Raw genomic sequence first — 24,971 nt, 5'->3', positions numbered from 1 at the left:
CTGCCACAATGCTCACATTCCATACCTGCCTGCGACTTCCTTAATCCCTTGGATCACCTCAACATTTTCCCCTCCCGTGCACCAACACTAACAGCTATGCTGTCTACTGTTATCTCACGCATTTCCCAACCCCCCGCTTTTCTGTCATTACATGGGGGACTGTTCATACATAACAAGGCAGAGTGATGGCCTATGGGTGGGTGGGGGGAGGGCACTGCCTGACACTTGACCCTTCTCCCCCTCCTCAGAGAGAATCCTTGCCGTCAGTGGGGAAGAAGGACCTGCTGCTATGGGGGAGCAGAGACAGCCATGTCCCACCAAACAATGAATTCCTTTGCCAATCTCCCATTAACCCAACTCCCACTCTCATTCATTGCACACCACCTCCCTCACCTCCATCCAAGGTCCCAAAGGAGCCTTCCACATACATCAAAGTTTTACGTGCACATCCACCAATACCATTTATTGTATCCATTGCTCCTGAAGCGGTCTCCTCTACATTGGAGAGACTGGACGCCTCCTAGCAGAGCACTTTAGGGAACATCTCTGGGACACCTGCACTAATCAACCACACCGCCCTGTGGTCCAACATTTCAACTCCCCCTCCCACTGTGCTGAGGACATGGAGGTCCTGGGCCTCCTTCTCCGCCGCTCCCTCACCACCCGACGCCTGGAGGAAGAACGCCTCATCTTCCGCCTCGGAACACTTCAACCCCAGGGCATCAATGTGGACTTCAACAGTTTCCTCATTTCCCCTTCCCCCCACCTCACCCCAGTTCCAAACTTCCAGCTCAGCACTGTCCCCATGACTTGTCCTACCTGCCTATCTTCCTTTCCACCTATCCACTCCACCCTCCTCTCTGACCTATCACCTTCATCCCACCCACATCCACCCATTTTACTCTTTGCTACCTTCCCCCACCCTGCTCTCTGACCCATCACCTTCATCCCCACCCCCATTCACCTATTGTACTCTATGCTACTTTCTCCCCACCCCCACTCTCCTCTCATTTATCTCTCCACCCTTCAGGCAATTTGCCTGCATTCCTGATGAAAGGCTTTTGCCTGAAACGTTGTTTTTCCTGCTCCTCGAATGCTGCCTGGACTGCTGTGCTTCAGAGTGCTGCACCATGTCTAACCACTGGTCATGACGCTGTCTTTCTCGTGCCTTGGGAGGTACATTCAGCATCACCACGACCCTCAAGGAGAAATATCTGGCTCCCCCGGAAGCCACCTGAGGAAAAGAGTCCAGAGGCCTCAGAGAAAGCATCTGCAAGGCTGCCTCCTGAAGCCCCTAACACTGACACCTTGATGTAAATGTTTGATGTGGAAGCACAATGTCACTGTGCCACAGGCATGTAATAATAATCCTCCTTAATTGGCAACTCACCACAGCCTAGTTAAAACTTGCCATATCATTCAGCAAAAAGCATAAAATATCGAGATAAATACTCCTAACTTCAAGATGGCCCTCCGTGGACTTCCCTTTCAATTGCACCACAAATCTTGCCATAGCCTACATCGTTCAGATCCCTGTAAGATTCCACCCATCTCAACTGAATTTAGCACTTAGACTGGCCACAATGTTAGATGGTGTTCTGGCAATAGCCAAAGGGCCTTCGCTTATTCAACGGTAGCCATGATGTGGAGATGCCAGTGTTGGACTGATATGAACAAAGTCAGAAGTCACACAACATCAGGTTATGGTCCAACAGGCCTATGTGAAATCACCAGCTTTTGGAGTACTGCTCCTTTGTCAGGTGAAGTGACTTCATCTCACGAAGGATGTTGGTAAATGTCTCCTTCCAGGGCTCCTTTCTCCCCCCGATCAGAGGCCTCTTGCCCAGGTTTCCTCTCCCATCAGGCTTAGGCTGGTAAACCAGATCCTGCAATCTTTGTCCTCCTGACCCCAGAGCCCCTTCTCTTGGCTTTACTGAGAAACCCACCAACCCACACCCCATCTCTCCCCATGTGTACCTGTCATCTTCTCCTTTGGGTTTGAATGCAGTCCCAGCAGTGTTCACTGCTCCAGGTGGCACTGCTGGGACTAGAGAGCTCACAGAGGCAGGGCACCCTCCCCAGATGGGGACATGCTGAGTTGCTAAATGTCCTGTTAAACAGACACCCGTTGCATTGTGGGTGGGTTTTGTGGCGATTTCTTCAGCAGCAATTCGAGAAACCCCCACCACTAAATTGTAAATTTTTGAGCAAACATTTAATAATAAGGCTATTACTTGGGGATATCACTCTAATTGCTACCTTAAGGAATACAAGCCCCATCTCAACGTATATAGCTTACCTGAAAATCTGTAATAATTTCTCACTTGGGGTATTTTTCAGCCCGGTTAGTATAGCATGAAGACGGTTGACACACTGTGTTGCAGAGGATACTGGTGTCACACACAGGTTACCTTCCTTCATGTACTTGCGACCAGTAAGTGGTGTTGAAACTGAGAGTGCCTTGGACTGGTGAAGAATATTAATAATATTAAGATATTTGCAATCTTTCAATATAATTTATTTCAAGCTTGTTCTAAACTCAAGAGAAAATTAATCTCCCTTTAATTTCTCCAGTACTATTTTTTAAATTGATGGTAAGTTCCCTCAACTCCTCACTTTCCCATGCCACTTTTATCTCGAGTTTTGGGAGCTTTCTGGTGCCTTCCTCAGTGAAAACAGACACAGAGATAATATTTAGCTTCTTTGCCATTTCTTTATTCTCCATTATAAATTACTCTGACTCTGCCTGCAATGGATCTACATTCATTTTATCTGTAAAAGCTTTTATAGTCCATTTTTGTGTTTTGTGGCTAAATTTTATTCATATTCTATTCTCACTTTCTTTATTCATTTCTCAGCCCTCCTTTGCTGTATTTTCGAAACTTCCCAACCTTTAGAATTACTGCTATTTCTAGTAACTTTATAGGTCTTTTCTTTTAATCCTGTACAATCCTGAAGTTCCTTTGTCAGCCATAGCTGACCGATCCTTTTTGAGTTTTTGGGTGTTGACAGAATGTATAGTTGCTGCAAGTCATGTGACACTTCTTATAGGCTACCATTTCCTACGTACTTGATACCTTTTAATGCACTTGCCCAAACCACTTCAGTTTTGGCCCCATATCATCATAAACTGCTTATTCAAACTTAATTCTTTCAGAATTAATTACCTAATTTTCAAACATAATGTAACATTATTATTGTGGTCAGAATTGTTAATTAGGTCTTTTTCATCACACAATACTAGATCTAAATTTGCCTGTCCTCTATTTGTCTCCTTCATAAAATGCTGTGTTGCCCATGTGACATGTTTCCCTCAATTCCTGATTAATACCATGCCCCACACTAGAAATACTATTTCGTGACCTGTAAATAACCCCAACCAACGTCTAATGCCTCTTGCTGTTTCTTAATTCCACCCAAACAGATTCCACATTGTTCTTCTGATCCAAACTCCTCCCTCACATCCCATCCCATCCCTACTATTAGTGCAAATTCACCTCCATTTCCTCCTGTACAGTCTTCCTAAATGTTAATATCCTTAAATATTAATTTCCTAGTCCTGGTCATCACATGTCTATTTTCTGAGATAACAATTAGATCATGGCTATGTACCTGTCTGTGTCTTCAGATCATCTCTTTAGTTTTGAATACTGTGTGTGTTCAGGTAGTGCGCACTTAACTTTGTCTTTTTAACATCATTCTGCTTTCAAAGCTTTCTCGATGCTCGTCTTTGTTTCTCCTGGCTTCTAGTCTCGCTAGTATCTTTTTGACATTCTGCTCTTAACCTTACTTTCTTCTAACTTGGGTTTCGCCACAGGTTCCCATCTTCCTGACAGTCTTGTTTAAATACACCCCAATAGCATTAGCAGATCTTACTGAAAGAATATGAAACACATCCAGCTTGGAGGAGTCTCATCTGCCCCAGAACCAGTCCCAATTTCTCAGAAATCTGATGTCCTCCCTCCTAAACCAGCTCTACAACCATATACTTAGTCGATTAATCCTTCTTATGTTCACTGGCACATGGTCCTGGAAGTAATCATGAGATTACTCTTGAGGTACTGCTTTTTAGTTGCCTTCCTAATTCCCTGAAGTCTTCAGAACCTTATAACTCTTCCTCCCAATGTCATTGTTACCAATGGGACCATGGTTTCTGGCTGACTCCCCTGTACCAGAAAGATGTATTCTGTGACATCATGACTCTGGCACCAGGGAGGCATTGCACCATCCTGGAGTTCATTACCACAAAAATACCCATCTGATTTCCTGACTATGAAATCTGCTATAAATTATTGCTCTTCCTTTCTTCCTTTCTTCTTCCTCCTCTGTCCAAATATTTCCAGGACGTGACGACTACATCCCAGGGTTCCAGATAGCAGAAATAGTAAATGTGTTGTCATAATATCCCAAAATGACCAAGTCAAGAACAGTCCCAGCAGCATTGGAAGTTTGGAAATGTAACACTGCTATTCGAGAATGGAAAGACAAAGACAACATAGACCAGTCAACCAGACTCAAGTTGTCAAGAAAATGCTGGAATCTATTATCATGGAAATCTTAACTGTGCACTTAGAAAGCTTTGCACGGTCAGGTAAAGTCAACATGGTTTTATGGAAGAGAAACTGCATTTGACAAAGTTATCAGAGTTTTTTTTGAGGGTGTAACTGGCTAATTAGATAAAGGGGTATCAGTAAAGCCTTTAATAAGGAACCACATAAAATCTCTTAAGATAAAGATTCAGGAAGTTGAAGGTCTACATTAAAACAGGCAGAGGACTGTCTAACTGACAGGATCAAAAGTCACCAGGTAATAGTCCAACAGGTTTATTTGAAATCACACGTTTTCAGAGCACTGCTCCTTTGTTAGCACTTCACCTGATGAAGGAGCAGCGCTCCGAAAGCTTGTAACTTCAAATAAACCTAGCTACAAATCACACAACACCAGGTTATAGTCCAACAGGTTTAATTGGAAGCACACTAGCTTTCAGAGCGACGCTCCATCAGATGATTGTGGAGGGCTCGATCGTAACACAGAATTTATAGCAAAAATTTGCAGTGTGATGCTATAAATTCCAGTGTGTGCTTCCAATTAGACCTGCTGGACTATAACCTGGTGTTGTGTGATTTTTAACTTTGTACACCCCAGTCCAACACCGGCATCTCCAAATCAAATAAACCTGTTAGACTGTAATCTGGTGTCGTGTGACTTCTGACTTTGTCCACCCCAGTGCAATGCCAGCACCTCCATACCATAACTGACAAGAGGCAGAGATTAAGATTAAGCGGAGCACTTTCCAATTGGCAAATGGAGTGCCATAAGAGTCAGTGCCGAGGCCTCAAGAGTTACAAATTTTACTAAGACTTAATTGAAGAGATGAGGTAATGTTCCATGTATATCTGGTTCAATTTCTTATATACTTATGTTCTTTCTCAACAGTCTGGTCATGCTGCGTCAAACTGAATGTCATTGAAATTCAAGCTTCTCATTCTTGACAGGAAATCCAAGGCAAGGATATGTAACTTCATGATGTGTGTGCCAGCTGCTGCCAAGAACTCTCAGCAGGAATTTATTCTTTTTATAAATGGTTCAGTTTCCCATACAGAAAGTGTAAAATGCATAATGATCTCAAATAATTAAAAGCCATTGCTAGGTTTCTCAGAATCTTGATCTTCAAAAATGATTAATATAAATAGAATAGAAAATGTATTAAGTTAGATTAAGTGCATTTGCCTGCTATTTAAATTAATTTAATTTATATGGCTTATAACAATTCACATTAATATATACAGAATGGAATTTCATCTGAATACAGAAAAGTTGCTAATGTCTTGCCATGCAATTGTAGCCAACTAATGTAGTCCAGACACAGGGATCTATTTTCATGATTGAGATACTCGGCCATCAATCAATAAATGTGTATCCTTTCAATCACGTTTCATTGTATGATTCTGGCTCATCTTATATTTTCATAGTGCACACTGAAGTGTCTCATTGATAGTGTTCAGCATAATTTCAACCTTAAAGGAGTTTGTTTGGTCCGTTGACTTCAGATAATGAAAGTAATTAAAATAGTACATTCAAACTATAGTAGCTCAAATCAAATAATTCAAATACATAGACTACACGGAATGAAACAGTGCTGTTGCACATTCACAACTATTGCTGCAGTATTCAAGAGAATTCTGAGAGGGGTCTGGGGTACAATTACTGCCACTCCTAGCCTCAGTGAAAAAATCCTGAGCCTTACAGGCAACCAATGTCAGAGAGAACAGGGCCGGAAGCTGGACTCCCTATTCAGGGGGTGCCTGCTTTCATAAGGAGTAAAATGTGAGGTCTGCAGATGCTGGAGATCAGAGCTGAAAATGTGTTGCTGGTTAAAGCACAGCAGGTTAGGCAGCATCCTAGGAACAGGAAATTCGACGTTTCGGGCCAAAGCCCTTCATCAGGAATTCTGAGAGGGGTCTGGGGAATTCCTGAAGAAGGGCTCTGGCCCGAAACGTTGAATTTCCTGTTCTTAGGATGCTGCCTAACCTGCTGTGCTTTAACCAGCAACACATTTTCAGCTGCTTTCATAAGGAGCCCAGCATAAAATTAGAAGTCCGAATGCTGAGCGAGTTAGTACAGTAATCACCAGAATAGCAGAATTCAGACATGAACAATTAAGAAACCTGGACCATCAAGGATTGTTTTTTTAAAAATAAAAACAAACATCCATCTCCTGCTTACAATGGAGCAGACTTTATTAGGTTCTGGTCCAAGTCCTGGGCACACAAGATGTGCCTGTCATTATGGGGGATCCATTTATTTCATACACACGAGGTGTCCTTCAACTGACCCTGCAAAGTCTGGAAATGTCAACACTGGAGAATACCAGTGGATGCCATCCAATTTCATTTTCCAAAATCATTAACTATATGTTTCCAATGTGACAACATTCAACTAGAAAGCTCAATACCTACATTGTCAAAATGTTGTTGAAGACTGTGCTCCACTTGCATCCTTTCAGTGGTTTCTGCATTTGACATGTTGCTCAGAAACCTGTTTGGGGTTCCTATCTCTTCATTTGCATCGTCTCCCAAAAAAATCCTTTCATCAATGTTTCCCACAGTTAACACATATTCTTCATAGGCCTTGTTAATAGCTTTTCTGTAACAAAAGAAAGAAAAGATAACAAGATACTCTAACACATGCAGACATTCATTATTCAGATATTTTTCATTGTTACAGATACTTTCATGCCCTCAAGGTGTCACAAAGTGCCTCACACAAAGAAGTATATTCCAAGTGCAATCAAAAATTTAAATATAAAGAAACACCAGCCATTTGTACACAATGAGGTTCTACATTCACCAATATGATAACTGATCAGATAACGTATTCTAGCGATGTTGGTCGAGGGATAAATGTTGGCCAAGACTTTGGGATATTAAACTAGTGCTCCTCAAAATTATGACTAGCAGATTTTCCAAAAATTGTATAAAAAGCTCAATAAACCTTTCCCTCAACCTACACCCAAATGAAGCATAAAGTGTTGTTCGACAAGCAAATGACAAGGTGATGATGACAAAGCATTTTGCAAAGTGTTTTAATATTGTTGCATATACTTAATCTTACAACTGCTGTCCAGAAGTGTGTTACAACCTAAAAATGCTTTCAGTATTTTAGCATTTGCCAGCAACACAGCCTAAGCACGAATATTTTTTAAAATATGGATTATTCAGAATCATGATCTGTGTGTCAATTTTTCAGCTGTACCAACTTTCGTAGCTGTTAAGTCTGATTTGCAATTCCAAGTGAAGGTGTAATCAAAAGAATTTGGAAATTTTGTTCATCAAAAACTTCATGGAGACCCAACTCCAAACCAGTAGGGTTTCCTGCTTCTCACATAATAAATCCTTTGAATTTAAATGGGAAAGAAATTCTTTGAAGCCTGAGAGATGGAATATCTTCATGACTTACACACTTTCCGTAAAGTTCCCAGGGTCCAGAAAGCCAGTTAGAGTTTCTGCTTTTCCCTTTAGGATCTATGATCAATCAGAAATGCACAATTTTCAGTAACATATGTTAAGAAATGTTAAATAATTCATAATCTTACAAGTTGCCTATTTTGAATTGGGTAATTAGGATTTCTTCTAGAGTGTGAAATGTGACAAATGAGTGATGAAGTGGGGTTGACATTAACCTACCTTCTCTCGGATAAAACAGAAACTGCTGGAGAAACTCAGCAGGTCTGGCAATATCTATAGAGAGAAAGCGGAGGTAGTATTGAGTCCAGTGACCCTTCCTCAGGGCTCTGAATATTAACTCAACTTTCTCTCCACAGATTAGATTAGATGCTCCCTCATCTTCTGAGTTTCTCCAGCAATTTCTGTTTTTGTTGCAGATTTGCATCATCTGTGGTTCTTTGTTTTATTTTACTATCTCTTGTATCTGAAATACAGCCTATAATAATAGTCTCTGGCCTACTCTCTGTATCTTCTATAGTTTCTGCAAGTAGGTAATCCTTGTTCCATATCTTATGCACAGAAAACTAATTGCTACCTCTGATTTAGAACTAACCAGTTCCAGAGCTGGCAAGGTTGCTGCATTAAACAGGCAAGTGTTTTAATGGCACAGCATAGGATTCATATATGAAGTTGGAATGGAGTAGCACTATTGGTACAATACATCAAGTTTTACTCTGCATCAAACAATATCACACTAGATTCTGCAGTACTTTATACCAGCAGTGAACACAATAAAGAATAGCTTCCCATACTCAGTATCGTGACATATCTGCATTAACACCAGTTCTCTCGTCAATACATGCAACACAAAAGGTTGACAGTGCAGCAGTAGCAGCTATGTGAATTCTGACCTCAGCATGCTGGTTTACAGATTGTAGTCTGAATTTAATATAAAGGATAAACACTATCATGTATAAGTGCTAGTTCTCTGAAGAATGCAATTCACTTGTCAAACCTTTCTATCAAAAAGTTTCCTGATGTACGGCTTCCAGTAATGTTCTTTAATACCCTTTGCCTCCAATTCCAATCCGTCATGTACGGAACATAACCTATCAATAATACATGGAGGCTCTGAAGGTGGTTTGTAATCTTTGTTGTGGAAATCTTCTGGTAAACCTAGAATAAATAGAACAGTGCAACTGTTAGATTACACCATAAATCACCATCAGTAAAACCTATACTGTTTTTTCATAATGTTGGCCCTCATAAAAAGAGAGATTGCATTGAATTAGCACCACATCATGTCTTCAAATCAGTGGGTTACTAACAGAAAATAATATTTGCAATTTCGTAGGTAATCACAGCAGCCAATCTGCAGTCTGCTAGGTACCACAAACAGCAAACAGGTTTGTAGTGGATTGAAGGAAGAATAATGTTCAGGGCACGAAAAGAATGTACTCTTTTTCACATGATATCACAGTTCCTTCCACTTGAACTGGTGACAGATGTATTGCCCCATATTTCTACCAGAATGATGGAGAGCCTCCCCATTATGGTGAGGAGGGTAGAAGTGGCCAAAATTCAGGAATCCTCCCCACACACAGCTCTTCCATTTTCAAGGATAGGAGTGGAATCAGGCCAAGTGTTTGTTACAAAAGCAGCTGGTTTCTTCAATTATCAGCTGCTTAAAATGAAATGGGATTTTAGCATTTCTGTTACTTGAAACTCAGAATGTGCACACTAGATCTCGGATCAGGTACCCTGTTGTGCAGGTGGGTGAATCGGGTACCCTTTACAGAGACGGGACCAGGTATCCTTTACGATTGCTAAAAGTGGGCATGAGGGTGTCTAAAAGTGAACAAGCTCATTGGAAATGCCAAGCTGTCAATGTTGTCCAAAGAACTTCAAGCAGCCAAAAGGACCTGTCAAGACATTTAAAGTTCCAAGCTTTTTAACCTTTAAACAAGTCTGGAGAGTTAAAATTGCTTTCTAATTCAATCTGTCTGTTATTATTAGTCTGAGGATTTCCATTACTGATTTCATAAAGATCCATTACTCCAGCTGGGTGTCTTCCATTTCATTGTTTGATTGACAGCTACAATGGTTTTGGACTCTGATGCAAAAAACAGATGTGGAAAACCTGGCCCAATTCCACTCCTGTCATGTGGAAATGGAAGAGCTGTGTTTGAGGAGGATTTCTGAATTTTAGCTTCCACCCTTCTCACTGCAATGGGGAGGCTCTACACCGTCCTAGTGAAAATCCAGGCCCATATAGCTGTCTAACAGCTCAGATGGACATGGATGATCCCATGGTACCATATGAAAAATAGCAACTTCTTTTGGTACTCTGGACAATATTTGACCTTCAATCCATTAAAAACAGATTTTCGTGTTGCCCACTTGCTGTTTTTGGGACCTTGCAATGTGCAAATTGTCTGCTGTGTTTACTTATGAAATTGCAAATATTTCTCTTTGATAATAATCCACTGATCTGAGGACATTATAAAGTGCTAATGCCCATTGAAAGGTTTATCAAGTTTATGAAATGTAGTAGAGTTTTTATGAATCAGAGACTATTTCGATGCATTGAAGTTTACAATACATTTAAAATTTATTCAGTAGAATGTACTTTTTCACATTTTTGCCTATGGTGGATACTAAATGAGTTGCCATGGTAGGCAAAGGCATGAAGAATGTTAAGGATGTTAAGTAAGGGCATAAGTTAGCATTTGTTAGCATAAGGGCTATAAAGGACCTGGGGTAGGTATAGGATGGCATGGACTATGTGGGGATGCACTGGGAGCTTTGTGCAGGGCATTAGGTGGCATGGAGTCTAGGACATGTGGTTGCAATGATAGGTGGGAGATATTATGGGGAGTACATTAGGGATGGTAAGAAATGAGAGACAAGGACTGAAAGGTTGTTTTTGGTTTTATTAGTTCTTTTTTGATCTTCTACATAATACTGGTGCACAGACACAGATCTTGCACCCAGTCTGCATCCATGGCCAACAAACTAAGCTCTCACTTTAAGGTTGCCCAGCTCACCTGCCAGGAAACCCACCAGAGAATGAAAATCCAAATTTCCCTGATCATTGTAATCCTGGACTAGTTTCCGGAGGTAGGAAACGTCTGGTCTCTGTGCACCTGACCTGCAAAGGGGACATGGATAGGGTGAATATCCAAGGTCTTTTCACAAGGTAGGGGAGTCCAAAACTAGAGGTCACAGATGAGAGGGGAAAGATTTAAAAGGCACCTGAGGAGCAATTTTTTCCATACAGAGGGCGGTGAGTATATGGAACAAGCTGCCAGAGGAAGTGGTGGTATGATTCAGTACAATTACGACATTTAGAAGGCACCCGGATGGGTACAACAATCGGAAGGGTTTAGAGGGATTTTGGCAAAATGCTGGCAAATGGGACTTGATCAATTTAGGATAACTGGTTGGCATGGACGAGTTGGACCGAAGGGTATGTTTCTGTGCTGTGTAAATAAGCAAAAATTAAGGCCCCAGTTTAACATCTCGCCTGAAAGACAGCTTGGGTAAATTGGTCGAGGGTTGCAGTGAAAAATGAATGATAGCAAACCAGTTACTCCTTTTTACACACCTCTCCATACTTTTCTCCACTGAAATCAATCCACTAATGCCATGTTTTCCTTTGACAAAAATAATGACTGCACTTTACCAATAACTTCAGGACACGATGAGGTGCTAACTAAATATAAGCTGACCAGCAGCATCTCTGACAGCAGCCATCCTTCTGTACTGGAGTAAAATAACCTAGATAGTATTCCATGACCATAATGGAACCGGACGGTATTCTAAATGCTATCAAATAAGCCGAGTTGACACCTGTGGTAAACGGAGTTTAGAAATTGTTGGATGCACCTTTTCTGCATAAACCGAATTTAAAATAATTTAAATGAATCTGATGCTGCTTTTTTACAGGGTGCAATAAATGGAAACTTCTGAACATTTCTCTACCTAATGATGCTGAGGTTGATCTTCTGTTCTTAAACTGGACTGGACTGAATTGGATTAGCATAGCAAATGGAGAAAATTGCATAGATAGGATCTCGAAGGGTTATGTACATGATAATTTCCTATATAGCTAGGCATAGGTAAGAGAAAATCTGACCCAATGTCTCAAGATTATATTTTATTCTGTTTCCAATAATGAAATTAAAAAGACAGTTATATGAATAATTCATATCCGACATAAATGCTTTAATTAATCAATGTTACCTCCACTTGATTTGTCTAAATATTGGAAACTTTATTTTTACATTATTATCAACTCTTATTCAAAAGAAAATGAGAGAAATGCACAGAACTGAGCGTGTAGCTGCTGTTTTATTCCAAAACTAACTAATCATGAAAAGTGTCTCTTTAAAAACTGCAAATAGAACAAAAGCATAAAACTGAATACAAACCAAATAACAGACATTTATGTATTTTACAAAACGTATCTCAAGGCGTTCAAAAAGCGTGTGGGAAATGGTAGTCAAAAGAATAGAATATTAGGAGCAGTGATCAAATGTTTGGTCAAAATGCTAAAGACAGCTACCAAAGAGGGAGGAGGAGGATTTGGGTTTTAAAGGCTAGCTGGTTTGAGGGGAGCAAGGAAAATTGAATCAGCAATAATTTTAATGTATCATAACATTCCCACTAAAATATAGCAATATGACATTTGGATAACCACAAAGGTATTCCTAATTGTAATATCACAATTTTAAGAAGACATTTTTTAAAAAAAGTCATGCTGCATTTAACAGAGGCTAATAGGTGTTCACAGCAATTTATGTCATTTTTAGCTAAGTTCCACTATGGCTTAATATTACAATAAAGACCAACACTGAAGTCATTGTTATCACTTAGTCTGAAGGTTAGATCATTTGAAGAGACCAGAGTTGAAGAGAAACAACCTGATATTCCAGGAACTAGAGTTTGAAGCTAGTAAGTTTCTTTCAAAAATGAGCCAAGTGAAGATTAGCCTTAGTTAAATTCAGCTTCACTTCTTGCTGCGAGATGGACCCCATTCCACAAGTCCATTTGGTGGCTGCTGGAGAAACTACAGATGTGATTTTGGAATCCTACTTTGTCCTGATGCAATCCAAGAACAAGTCAACAAATTGGGCCCGGGAAAAGTGTCAAAGAAAGTTCAGGATGTCAGAATGTAATGGTCGGTCACTTAAAGATGCTCTCAGATATCTCCTAGCATACAGTCCAGAGCAAAGATGGCAGGGAACACTACTCCTGATAACCACAGCATGGTGGGTCAGTGGTTAGCACTGCTGCCTCACAGCGCCAGGAACTTGGGTTCGAGTCCAGCCTCAGGTGACTGTCTGTGTGGAGTCTGCACATTCCCTCCGTGTCTGTGTGAGTTTCCTCCGGGTGCTCTGGTTTCCTCCCACTGTCCAAAGATGTGCAGGTCAGGTGAATTGGCCATGTTAAATTGCCCATAGTGTTCAGGGATGTGTAGGTTAGGTGTATTAGTCAGGGGTAAATGTACAGTAAGAGGGTAGGTGAATGAGTCTGGTTGGGTTGATGTGGACTTGTTGGGCCAAATGCCCTGCTTCCACACTGTAGAGATTCTATTCAATTCAGAACCCTAAATATGGAAATACTGGGTTAAAAAGAAAGGAATCAAATGAGAAAAGTTTATTAGAAAAATTAAAACATGACAATCTATAAATATGTAAAGCAGAACATATAATTAGAATATGGAAAGCAATGCATGGACAATTTGGTGTATAACATTTTAGGAAAATTTAAAAGAAGTTAGATAGTCCATTGTACAAGTGAGTGACTGAAAACATGGCTGGAGATTCCAATGATCATCTGACTCACAACCAATGTTTCTGATGTCTGGACAACACCGACCTTGCTCATTTACATAATTGCTGCATGCAGCCAATCGGAAATTCACCATTGAACAGCTGCCTATCCCAGCAGGAGCCTCAAGTTAGTGTAGGGCTAACACCCATTAAAACTGGCCTGTGCTAATTAAAGAAGGCCTCATGTCCGAAACGCCAATTCTCCTGCTCCTTGGATGCTGCCTGACCTGCTGCGCTTTTCCAGCAACACATTTTCAGCTGTGCTAATTAAAGGTCAGGTACACTTAGCTTGGAGCAGTTGCTCAAACTGTTTAATAAAAGGATTATGAACACATTAGAGGACTGAAATACGATACGGTGTGGAAAGAGGTGATGCCCCAATGCTCTATGATGCTGCGTCTGACTCCCTGGCGAAAAGGGGACGAGTACTGCACTAAGCACAGATGACCAGGAGACTCTCCAGACAGGGTCTGAGAAAGGCATTGGATATAGATAGTTGTGGCACCTGTAAAACAATGAACGAACAACCACTTGCACCATCTAACTGGGGCAGCCTGTGATCCTTGTGATAGCATGGCAGTTCTGAAAAGGAGTCAGACCAGATTCAAAACATTAACTCTGTTTCTCTCTCTATAGATGAGTTTCTTTAGCGTTCTCGGTTTGTTTCAGATTTCCACCATTTACACCATTTTGCTGCTATTGTGATGCCAAGTTTTTGGGAAATGAAATGTAACCGGATCTCATGGAATACAGAGATAGCATCAGTGACCTCCCTTATATAACAATAAATTGGGAGAAGTTATACAAGCTCTTGATCACACAGTCACTCTTACAACTACTGGAAGTACCATCCTTGCCTAACAGGATAACCTTAACAAGACAGAGACATCTGGCACATTGTTGCAGTCTGAGATTGATCCTGTGAACATTCTGGGACAGAAGTGTTTCCTGCCAAAAACTCTTCTCTCTGAGGTTCTCTAGCACAGCTTTTTCTGCTCTGTGTTGACTATGACAATGTTCCTTTTATGTAATAGTTCAAAGGAGATGCAATCTACCTGGGCTCAGGTCTGGTACCATGACCATTGCAGAATCCTTGAAGACAGGGCAATGCCACGCCACTACCTGAAGATTCCAGTAAGTCTAAAAATCATTAAACACTTCTATATCTGCAGCACCAGCCAGTAGAAATCAGTCAGCAGCTAACCTGAAGGCAGTTGTTGATTCCTTTAAATAGCTGGGGAGACCCTTCACCTGCTCAAGACACATTCAGTTGCCTATGTTTTAGAGATTAGCTGGAGCTACATGCTGATTGACATCACAATCTGTTTATTTTGCATACTTCCATAGGACACTACATGTGCTCATGCACGCTAATACTTGCATCAAAATGTTTTATAGCACATCTCGCACCAGAGGTTTACACATATGTTTCACATGCTATTTTAATATCTAAATGGCCATTTGTATCAACAAACATCTGATCACCAACAGAGCCAAATTTTGCCACCTTAAATGTCAAATGTCAGAAAATACACTTTTGTTACAAATGTCCAATATTTTCTATTGACAAAATGTCCTTCATAAAACACCATGCAAAGGTTCAATAAAACTAAAAGTTTAGCTGAAAACCAGTATAACAAACAAACAGCAAACTTACAAACTGCACATTCTACTGACCTCACAATCTCCTGAATGAAGATTGAAAGAAGCAGCACACAACAGAGAATACTTCTTCGTGTTCAAACTGGAGGCATTTTGGAACTATTCGGAGATCATTCTGAAACTTTTAAACTGCAATGCTCTGCTAACAGTTAGGGATCAGTTGAAAACAGCTAAAATTTACACTGCTGACTCAATGGAGATTTATTGCACACTAATTATTTGCACATGCCTTTATCAGGTCAGTCCACAGATTTCTTCCATACAAACTCAAGAGAACTGACTGTTGCACTGGCTGCCTGCCACTCTGTGGTTCAAGCAAGATTTATAACTAACCAGTTTATCATACTGTCACGCCATCCTGCTTTGAGACTCAGTTTTTTAAAAAGTGTTTATCTTTGGATTATGAAGAGGCTAAACAACTTATGGTATCCTGCTACACTGGAAACATTCATTGGAGCTTGCATTTTCTAGTGAACATAATTCATTTCATTGTGTCTGTTCTTGTAGCACACATGAAAATGAAAATAGAAGCAACTGCAGAGTTGTTTGATTAATCAGCATGAGATTAGTATGCGGCACAGCTTCAATTAAGTAACAAATATTGTGATGGTGCCAGAGGTGGGAAATTATCATTATGGGAGAGACTGGGGATACTGGGACTCCTCCTCTCAGACAAATGATTGCACTGAAACCTACAAAATACTTAAAAGGAATATATTTTGTAGATGCAGGTAAAATGTTTCCCTTGATCGAGGGATGTAAAAATCAAGGGACATAATCTCAAAGTAAGGGGAAATCTAGAGCATAGAGATTAGGAGAATTCTTTTTTAGTCGAGGGTTTTGAATCTTTGGAATTCTCTACTGCTGGAAGGCTGTGGAAAACCCAGTCATTACGAATGGTTAAAGTAGAGCGTACAAATTTCTAAATATCAATGATGCAAATGGATGGGAGATAGTTTGGGAAAAAAAGGACAGTGAAGGTGTGATCAGTCACAATTAGACTGAATGGCAGAGCATGCTCAACTCGTTGAATAAGCTACTCCTATTGATAGGTTCCTACATCCTAACAGCAAAATTATGATAAGACTAAACTTAATATTAATTAATTGCTCTAATAGGTCATTTCCTCTTGGGTGTTAAACAGTCAATTCAAATTTCTTACTGAAGCAGTAGGAAGAGACGTTAGCAGAAATATATTTACACTGATGCTCCTTGGAGCTAAACATTTTGCCAGATGAAGTACTCAAGGTTTATTCCATTTTGTCTTTTAAAGGTAAAGTTGGATTTGAAGCAGAACAGACTGGGCTACAAAGTGAGAGCAATCCTCCATCACTTACAAAAAATATACAACAAATCTGAAACAAGCATAAAATGCTGGAGAAATGCAGCAGACTTGGCAGCAGCTGTACAGCGAAGAAATTGTTAAAATTTCAAGTCCAATCGGTCTTTTCAAACTGAAAAGGGTTGAAAAATGGTGGGTTTTTTGTAATACTTTTGACCGAGGCCAAGAAGGAGAGATGGTGTGTCGGCTTAGTGCAAGTGATGAATTGTTAATGGGGTGAAAGAGAAAGTCAGATGTAAAATGGGTGTAAATGAAGACATTTACAGTTTAAAGCCAAGCAATCAAGACAATCCCACGTGTGTGGGGTGGGGAGGGAATCGTGTGTGTGTGTGTGTGTGTGTGTGTGTGTGTGACAGAGACAGACAGACAGACACACACACACACACACACACACACACACACACACACACACACACACACACAGAGGGAGAGAGAGAGACAGACAGACAGAATGTAAGAAGAATGGAGGATTGATGATATGAGGTTAGGTTCTGAAGTGGAATTGAATATTAGGTTCTTGAACCTGTAAAAGTGCCTCAGCAGAAAATGACGCGTTGCTTCTCAAGCTTGTATTTTGTTTTTTCAGAACATTGTAGCAGGCTAAGGACAGAAATGTTAGCCTGAGAGCAAGGTGATTTATTGAAAGAGCAAGCAACTGAGAGATCAGTCTCACATAAAGACAGAGTGGGAATGTTCCACAAAACGGTCACCCAGTCTGCATTTGGTTTTGCCAATGCAGAGAGGATTGCATTTTGAGCATTGAATAGAAGGTCATAGAATCCCTGCAGTGTGGAAGCAGGCCATTCAGCCCAATCAGATCCACACAATACAAAGACAAGACTGAAAGAAGTACTGTTTTCCTTGGAATGTGGGTTTAAAGCTTTGGACAGTGAAGAGGGAGGAGATGAATGGTCAAGTGTTACACATCTCCTGTGAGAGTATGGGAAGGTGCAATCGGACAGTAAAGAAGTGATAGTGATAGAGGGGGCCTGGGGTGTCACGCAGGAGAACGTCCCTGTGGAATGCCAACAAGTGGAGGGGAGAGGAAGATGCATTTTGTGGAGGCATCCTGCTGGAAGTAGTGGATAATGCTTTGAATGTGAAGAGTAGAAGGGTGGAAAGTGAGGACAAGTGGAACACTATCACTCTTCTGGGAAGGATGGGAATGGATTAGCACAGAACTGTGAGCAGTGGGTTGGAGGCGGAGGGTCCTGTCAAACACAATTGGGAGGCAGGGTGGGGGAAATCATCAGTTGAGGAAAATGGTTCTGTTTAAGGTACCCCAATCGGAACAGACGACAGAGATGGAGAAAGTGGGAGAAGGGAGTGCAATCCTTGCAGGAAGCAACGTGTGAAGAAGCATGGTTGAGGTAATTGTGGGAGTTGGTGGGCTTGTAATGGATATCAATGGGCAGCCTATCCTTTGAAATGGCAACAGAGCAGTGAAGGAAGAGAAGGAAAGAGTCAGAGATGGACCAGGTGAAAAGGTGAAGGAAGGTTAAAATTGGAAGCAAATTGATCAATTTTTCCAATTCTGAAAGACAGCAAGAACCATGTCGATGTATCAGAGAAAGTTAAGAATGGGGTTCGAGTAGATTTGGAACAAGGAAAGCTTCACATACACAAAATAGACTGCATAGCTAGGACTTTTTGAGTATTCATGGTCACACCTCTGATTTGGAGAAATTGAGACAAGTTAAAAGGAAAAGCTGTCCAAAATGTTCAACCAGGCAAAGGAAGGTGGTGGTGGATCAAGACTTCCTTTCAAGAAAGGCATGGAGAGCCTTTAGACCATTCTGATGGGAAATGGACATCTAGACAGATTATTCATTCAGGATGAAGAGGAGGCTTTCATCTATTGCCTAAAGCATCAAATAGGGTTACCAACTGAGATCAAATTCATTCCCAGAGGTCTCAGCATGTGACATGTACCCAAGCTTCAGTCAGCAAACAATAAAAACACCCATCCTTGTGACACACTGCCTATGCCAACTGGAAAACAAAATCACTCAGTACCCAATTGGATGATGCTCAACTATCCACGAAACAGCTTTCCCCCCCCCCACCCATTTTCACAACTTTTATATTTGGTAAAGAGAAAAGGTCAAAAGATAATGTCAAACCTCACACCGTTTAAAACATATTCTACCTTTGTACAAAAGTGAAAAAGGTCACCCTTATCTTCATTGTATTCCATCTACTATGTCCCAGCCTATTCATTTAACCCATCCATGTCCTCTTGAAACCTCCTCATAATTTACATTCCCACACTGTTTGGTATCATCAGCTAATATGGAAATATTGTGGTTGATCCCAACATTCAAATAATTTATAGATTGTGAACCGTTGTGGACCTAGCACTGAATCTTCTGGAACCCCAATAGTAAAAACCTACTTCCTTTAACCCAATGCAATCTTCAACTTGCTTCATTAACCACGATTGATTTAACTTTGGTGAATGAGATCACTTTAGTCTAGGTTTGCCAGTACCGTTGCCACATCTTATAAATGCTAATGAAACAATAGAACAAAGATATTGAACTACAGAGAGTGTTTCTTTCTTCTAAAACCTGGTGGTTACTTGCTAACTTCAACAACCTGGAAAATGTTTTGACACATGCATAAAAATGCATAGTACATTTGGTTTCAGTAGCACTTTCACATACAGCTTTCACAAGACTTTCACATAACGGCTTTCTTTCTTTGCTTCAAACCTAAAACCCCTAATGGAGCTTGCATTTTGAGACTGGGATTGAATGTGCAAAGGCTGCAGGTTTAAATATTGGGCTGTATTCACATAGTCTGAAAAATTCCATCTTCCTTTTCTCCTTAGAAATAATATTTTCTAATTTGCTTTAAATGCTGCATGCATCATATAGTTGTCAAAATCCAATTCAGACAGCTTCTCAATATTAGGGAGGAGGAAGTGAGGACTGCAGATGCTGGCGATCAGATTCAGGAGTGTGGTGCTTGAAAAGCACAGCATGTCAGGCAGCATCTGAGGAGCAAGAGAATCAACTTTTCGAGCAGGAGCCCTTCATCAGGAAAAGAGCCCTTCCTGATGAAGGGCTTATGCCCAAAATATCGACTCTCCTGCCTCTTGGATGCTGCCTGACCTGCTGTGCTTTTCCAGCACCACACTCTCGGCATCTTCTCAATATCAGATTTATTCTCTTCATTGTTTAAGGACAGGACTGACATTTGTTTGAAAGTAGATGTCTCTAAAGCAAACCACTTTATAACGTATATAATGCAACTTGAAGGACTCTTACCTGCTTCATTTTCAATACAGAAACATTAAGTAGAATTTAATGATTGTGGCAGTTAGCCCAACCATCAGCTTGAGAGTCAACATCAATCCCTCAATGGCTGTTCAAACCACCCACCACCACCACACTTCCTGTCCCTACAGCGGAGTTCAACAGCAAACAGGCATTTACCAGGTTGGTGGTAGGCCCACGGAGCTGATATCCTGCTTCAAAAGCAGCTGCCAGTAGGTCAACAGTGCCACAAAGAGCACTGGCTACAGCTAGTACTGCAGTAGGTCCAGGCTGAAGATCATTGCTGGAAGAAATGTAGGTGAGGTGGGATCACCAGGAAGCTCCAGTCAGGGAAGTCAGTTTAAAAGGGGCAGGTGAGTGCCTTCCTGCCATCTCTCCTTGCCATCATTGTGTTACTCTGTTGACATGGGCTGCCCAAATAGAAGGGATGATCTCAAACTGTAGTCCACAGACACACTGACCACAGCTTACCTGGCACTTTGCCCATGATGTGCCACCTATCCACTGCTGGAGAACCAGTGGCAATAGAATCACACCCTTAAATATCTGCTTAAGGACCTCAATCATCTATTGGGTGGGGTGGATTTTCTCAAGCTTTCTTGCCCTGAACTTAATCTGGGGAAGTCAGGAACACATTGGGATCTCCACCCAACACGTGGCTACCTGATTATATGGTTCCCTGCAACTTCCTAGCTCACTTTTGCAGGGAACATGAACATTACCCATTGTGTAACACAGTCTGAGCTGATGGTCATAAGAAGTTGTTCTCTTTTCCATTCTGGAATAGAGAAGGAAGACTATTCATCGCAAAATGTAGCTCTGTAGGAGGTATCATTGCACAGCAGCTTTTGGAGTGCATCAGGAAATATTACCATTGGTTATGTCAGTTTCTCTAAAATTGAAAATGAATAGAGACAGTGCCTTTGTTGTTATACACTTTAAAAACACAACAGGATGAAAAGGTTTATACAGCCATTCTCTTCCAGAATGCTTGCTGGGTACGTAGCAGTGGAATGATTTTTTCATGATAATGATGAGGAAAATTAAGTAAGCCATGTGTAACCCCTTACGTCCTTAAAAAAAACTTAAAAAAAAACTTTAATTTCCCTTATTTGAGGCATTCATTCAAACTGAGAATTAAAGTGTCTGTGATTTCAGAACTAAAACATTTTTTAACCTCTGGTATTGTGTTCACAAGACGTATCTTTTAGCAATTTCTCTCTCTGGTAGAATCTTTATAAACTACCCTTACCACGGTTTTGATTTAAGTAACTTATGATGGATCACATCTTTCTCCTATCTCTGCTGTTGTCACAAGCCTTTCCCTAGTTTTGCTCCTGAATGTTTGTTTTTGATTTTATCATATCTTTTAAAAGCTTGCACACTGCCATGCATGGTAATGGCTTTTAGCCCTTCATACTTAATGGAAAATCACTGATGACACAATGTGCATTCAACTGCGAATTCATTGAGTCTATGAAACCAATTTCAATATCTGGGATTATCCTATACCAGTTGTCGTAAGTATGACAGTATGCTTTCTGAAAGAAAAAGCTCGTTAAAAGCTATTGAGTTAAAGGGTCAGCACCGATATTATCCATTGAAAATTGCAGCCATTTCCTAATATTGCTCATGAACCAGAGTTAAGCTTGGCTCAGAGGATAAAATGAAATATCACTGCCGTCACCATTAGCATTGAGAGTGGTACAGCAGTCAGACCACACAGCGGGATTCTCCAGACACACGCACACAGCACAACCAGTTAGTTGCTCCTAATCAGCCAAGCTCCTTCAAACAATAATTAACAAGAAGAACTCAAAACATTAAAGATGACAACCTGTCGCAGACCTTTGGGGTGGCTAGCCTTCACTGAAAGAGCCCTGCATTAATTTCAGCAGCATGATGGCTGAAGTAACACTGCAGGAAAGAAATCTTACAGAGGTGGGAATGGGCAATCTTTATCATACAGAAATCTGATAGGTCAGTGAATACAGTACACAATTCAAAGGCAATGGTTTCAAACTTGTCAATGTTAGATTAGAAGGTGTTGAAGGCTATCTCAGCCTGCATGTTGAAAGATAATTTGACAACTGCAGGAGTTCTTAATCTAAATGAAAGAATTTACAGCAAGTGATGACTCAATTCCAAATAAACATTCCCCCTGTTTTGCAAAAGGCGGATCTTACAATACAAAGTGTTGATAACAGCAGACTCTTGCAAAAACCAGGAGAGTTGAGAACCTTAACTCCAAGCTTCACTCTTCTGCTAATGAATGCATTGTGGAAATGCAATGACACAAACTCACTTCCCCAAGTTAAGCAGGATTTGAGAGTTTCTTTTTAAAAAAACAGTTCATTCAAGAGATGGGAGTCCCACTGGCTGAGCCAGGCTTTATTGCCCATCCCTTATTACTTTTGAGAAGGTGATGGTGAGTTGCTTTCTTGAACTGCTGCTGTCCATGTGCTATCAATTGACCCACATCCCATTAAGGTTGGAATTCCAGTACTTTGACCCAATGATACTGAAGGAACAGCAACATTTTCAAAAATTTACTTGGAGGATGTGAGTCTTGAATGTTCCCCTGTATTTGCTGCCTTGTCCTTCTAGATGATGGTGGTCATAGATTTGGAAGGGTGCTGTCTGTAGGAGCCTAGGTGAATTTCTGCAGCGCATCTTGAAGATGGTATACACTGATACTACTGAGCACTAGTGGTGCAGGGAAGGAAAGTATGTGGATGTGTTGCCACTCAAGTGTCTGTTCTGTCCTGGATGGGCCTATACTTCATGTGTTCTTGGAGCTGCACTCAACCAGGCAAGTGGATAGCATTCTGTCACTGTGCCTGACTTATGCCTTTGGAGAGTCTTTATGCACTCTCAAATTTCTCCTCTGTCAATCTGAATAACAATAGCAACATGGACCAGGTATAAAGAATCGTAGAGTGAATGCAACTTAAATCTTGTAAAATATAACAGAATTATGTATTTCATTTGGCACAGTGGGGATAAATTCTGCTTAATGAAGGTATAACACATTTATAAATCAGTGTTATAAAGTTACCACAAGAGCGGTGATTATTTGCCTTTTAACAATACGTTCAAAATTTGAAATCCCTTGGCAAAATCTAGACACAGTCCAAGGGGAGTTACTCCAAGCAAGAGTAACGAAATCTGACCCAACAGTGAAGTGCAGGCCAGAAAATAAAATATTCTTTCTCAAGCACAATGTTCCCAACCAATGTGGAAACAGATGGTTGGATTCCAGCCCTGTTGAGCATGAGTTTCAGAAAAACAATGGACGCTGCCAATAGGTCCAGTAGATAAGTGCACATTGATAAGGGAAATCTCAATTTTAACGCCTGATCCACATTGAGCTAAATGACCTGCAGTGTATTTACTGACTTGAGTGAGAATGTAGTAAGGGCTGTTCCAACAACGCAGTGTCTCAGGGCTAAGGAAGAGCAAGTCAAACAGAGATGGTGCTTCAGATTGCTATCCTGCTGGGGAGTGCGTGCAGTGGGTGAGGATAGGATTGAATTTTATTGCTTACAGCCCTAACTCATTTCCTGAACACCATATGTTTGGCCCTTTTTATATCAGGAGAAACACATTCAACTTTCAGGTTCAGTTAGCAACAGCCTCTCTATCCTATACACCATGATTTTGGATTTCTATGGTACTGGAAACATGGTCAATTGTCTCCCATTTCTATAGCTGATAACTCACACTGGGATATGATTCTATTGACATTACAAATCCCCTATTTTTCTTTTCATATGGTTGATGATAAACTGTATAGTATAGAATGCATATTTATTATATTTCTTTTATGTTGATTCATTAGTTATTCCCTCACCTCTTCTGGGTAAACAGTTGCACAAGGGAGAATTTTAATGTTCACTGAGTCAATTATGCATAATTTTAAAAGATTTGTATAGATGTGGTTTGGGGTTTGCAGAAAATGAAAGTCTTGTATCAGGTTTTTCCAAGAGGCATCTGTAGCTACCTGTGAACTCAATTCCGTTTTCAAAGTGCAATGTTGAAAGATATGCATGTGTTGCCAAAACAGTTTGTATAATTTCAAGTGGTGTTGAGTGTCATAGAGTCATAAAGACCTTTTGGTCCAATCAGTCCATGCTGACTGTAATCCCAAACTAAACGAGCCCCACTTGCCTGCCTTTGGCCCATATATCTCCAAACATTTCCTATTCATGTACTTATCCAATTGTCTTTTAATTGTTGTAATTGTACTGGCATCCACCACTTCCTCTGGAAGTTCATTGCACACATGCACCAGTCCGTGTAAAAAAAAAAGTTGCTCATGCCTCTTTTTAAATTTTTCTCCTCGCACCTTAAAAATATTTCCCCGGTCTTCAAATCTCCCCACTCTAGGGAAAAGCCACCTGCCATTCACCTTATCTATGCCCTTCATGATTTTATAACTTTCTATAAAGGTCACTCCTGAACCTTCTACACTTCAGTGAAAGTCCCAACCTATCCAGCCTTTCCTTAGAAATCAAACCCTCCATTCCCAGCAACATCCTGGTGAATCTTTTATGAACCCTCTCCAACGTAATAGTATCGTTCCTATAACAGGGCAACCAGAACTGGGCACAATACTCCGAAGAGGCCTCACCAATGTCCTGTACAACCTCAACATGATGTCCCAACTCCTATATTCAAATGGTGTGAGCAATGAAGGCAAAGCTAAACAGCTTCTTAACCACCTTGCCTACACGTGATGCAAATTTCAAAAGAATAATGTATCTGAACCCCCAGGTCTCCCTGTCCTACAACACTACCCAAGTCCTTACCTTTAATTGTACAAGTCCTGCCCTTGTTTGTCTTACCAAAATGTAATACCTCACATTTATCTAATTTAAACTCCATCTGCCACTCCTCAGCC

At 40.7% G+C, this 24,971-nt stretch overlaps 1 protein-coding gene across 3 annotated transcripts in view; it reads right to left on the bottom strand.

The window, feature by feature from the left end:
- Positions 1 to 24,971, bottom strand: part of rbl2 (retinoblastoma-like 2 (p130)) — a 144,139-nt gene that overhangs the window by 40,666 nt on the left and 78,502 nt on the right. For all 3 annotated transcript variants that reach the window (XM_060838134.1, XM_060838135.1, XM_060838136.1), the window contains 4 exons: positions 8,962 to 9,122; positions 7,960 to 8,024; positions 6,960 to 7,146; positions 2,300 to 2,466 (listed from right to left, as the gene is read on the bottom strand). In XM_060838134.1, the coding sequence (XP_060694117.1) occupies positions 2,300 to 2,466; positions 6,960 to 7,146; positions 7,960 to 8,024; positions 8,962 to 9,122 (580 nt within the window). The remainder of the gene's footprint in view (positions 1 to 2,299; positions 2,467 to 6,959; positions 7,147 to 7,959; positions 8,025 to 8,961; positions 9,123 to 24,971) is intronic.

The sequence above is a fragment of the Hemiscyllium ocellatum genome, chromosome 17 (genome assembly GCF_020745735.1).
Source record: "Hemiscyllium ocellatum isolate sHemOce1 chromosome 17, sHemOce1.pat.X.cur, whole genome shotgun sequence".
NCBI lineage: Eukaryota > Metazoa > Chordata > Chondrichthyes > Orectolobiformes > Hemiscylliidae > Hemiscyllium > Hemiscyllium ocellatum.
This window is presented reverse-complemented; position numbering and strand designations above follow the sequence as displayed.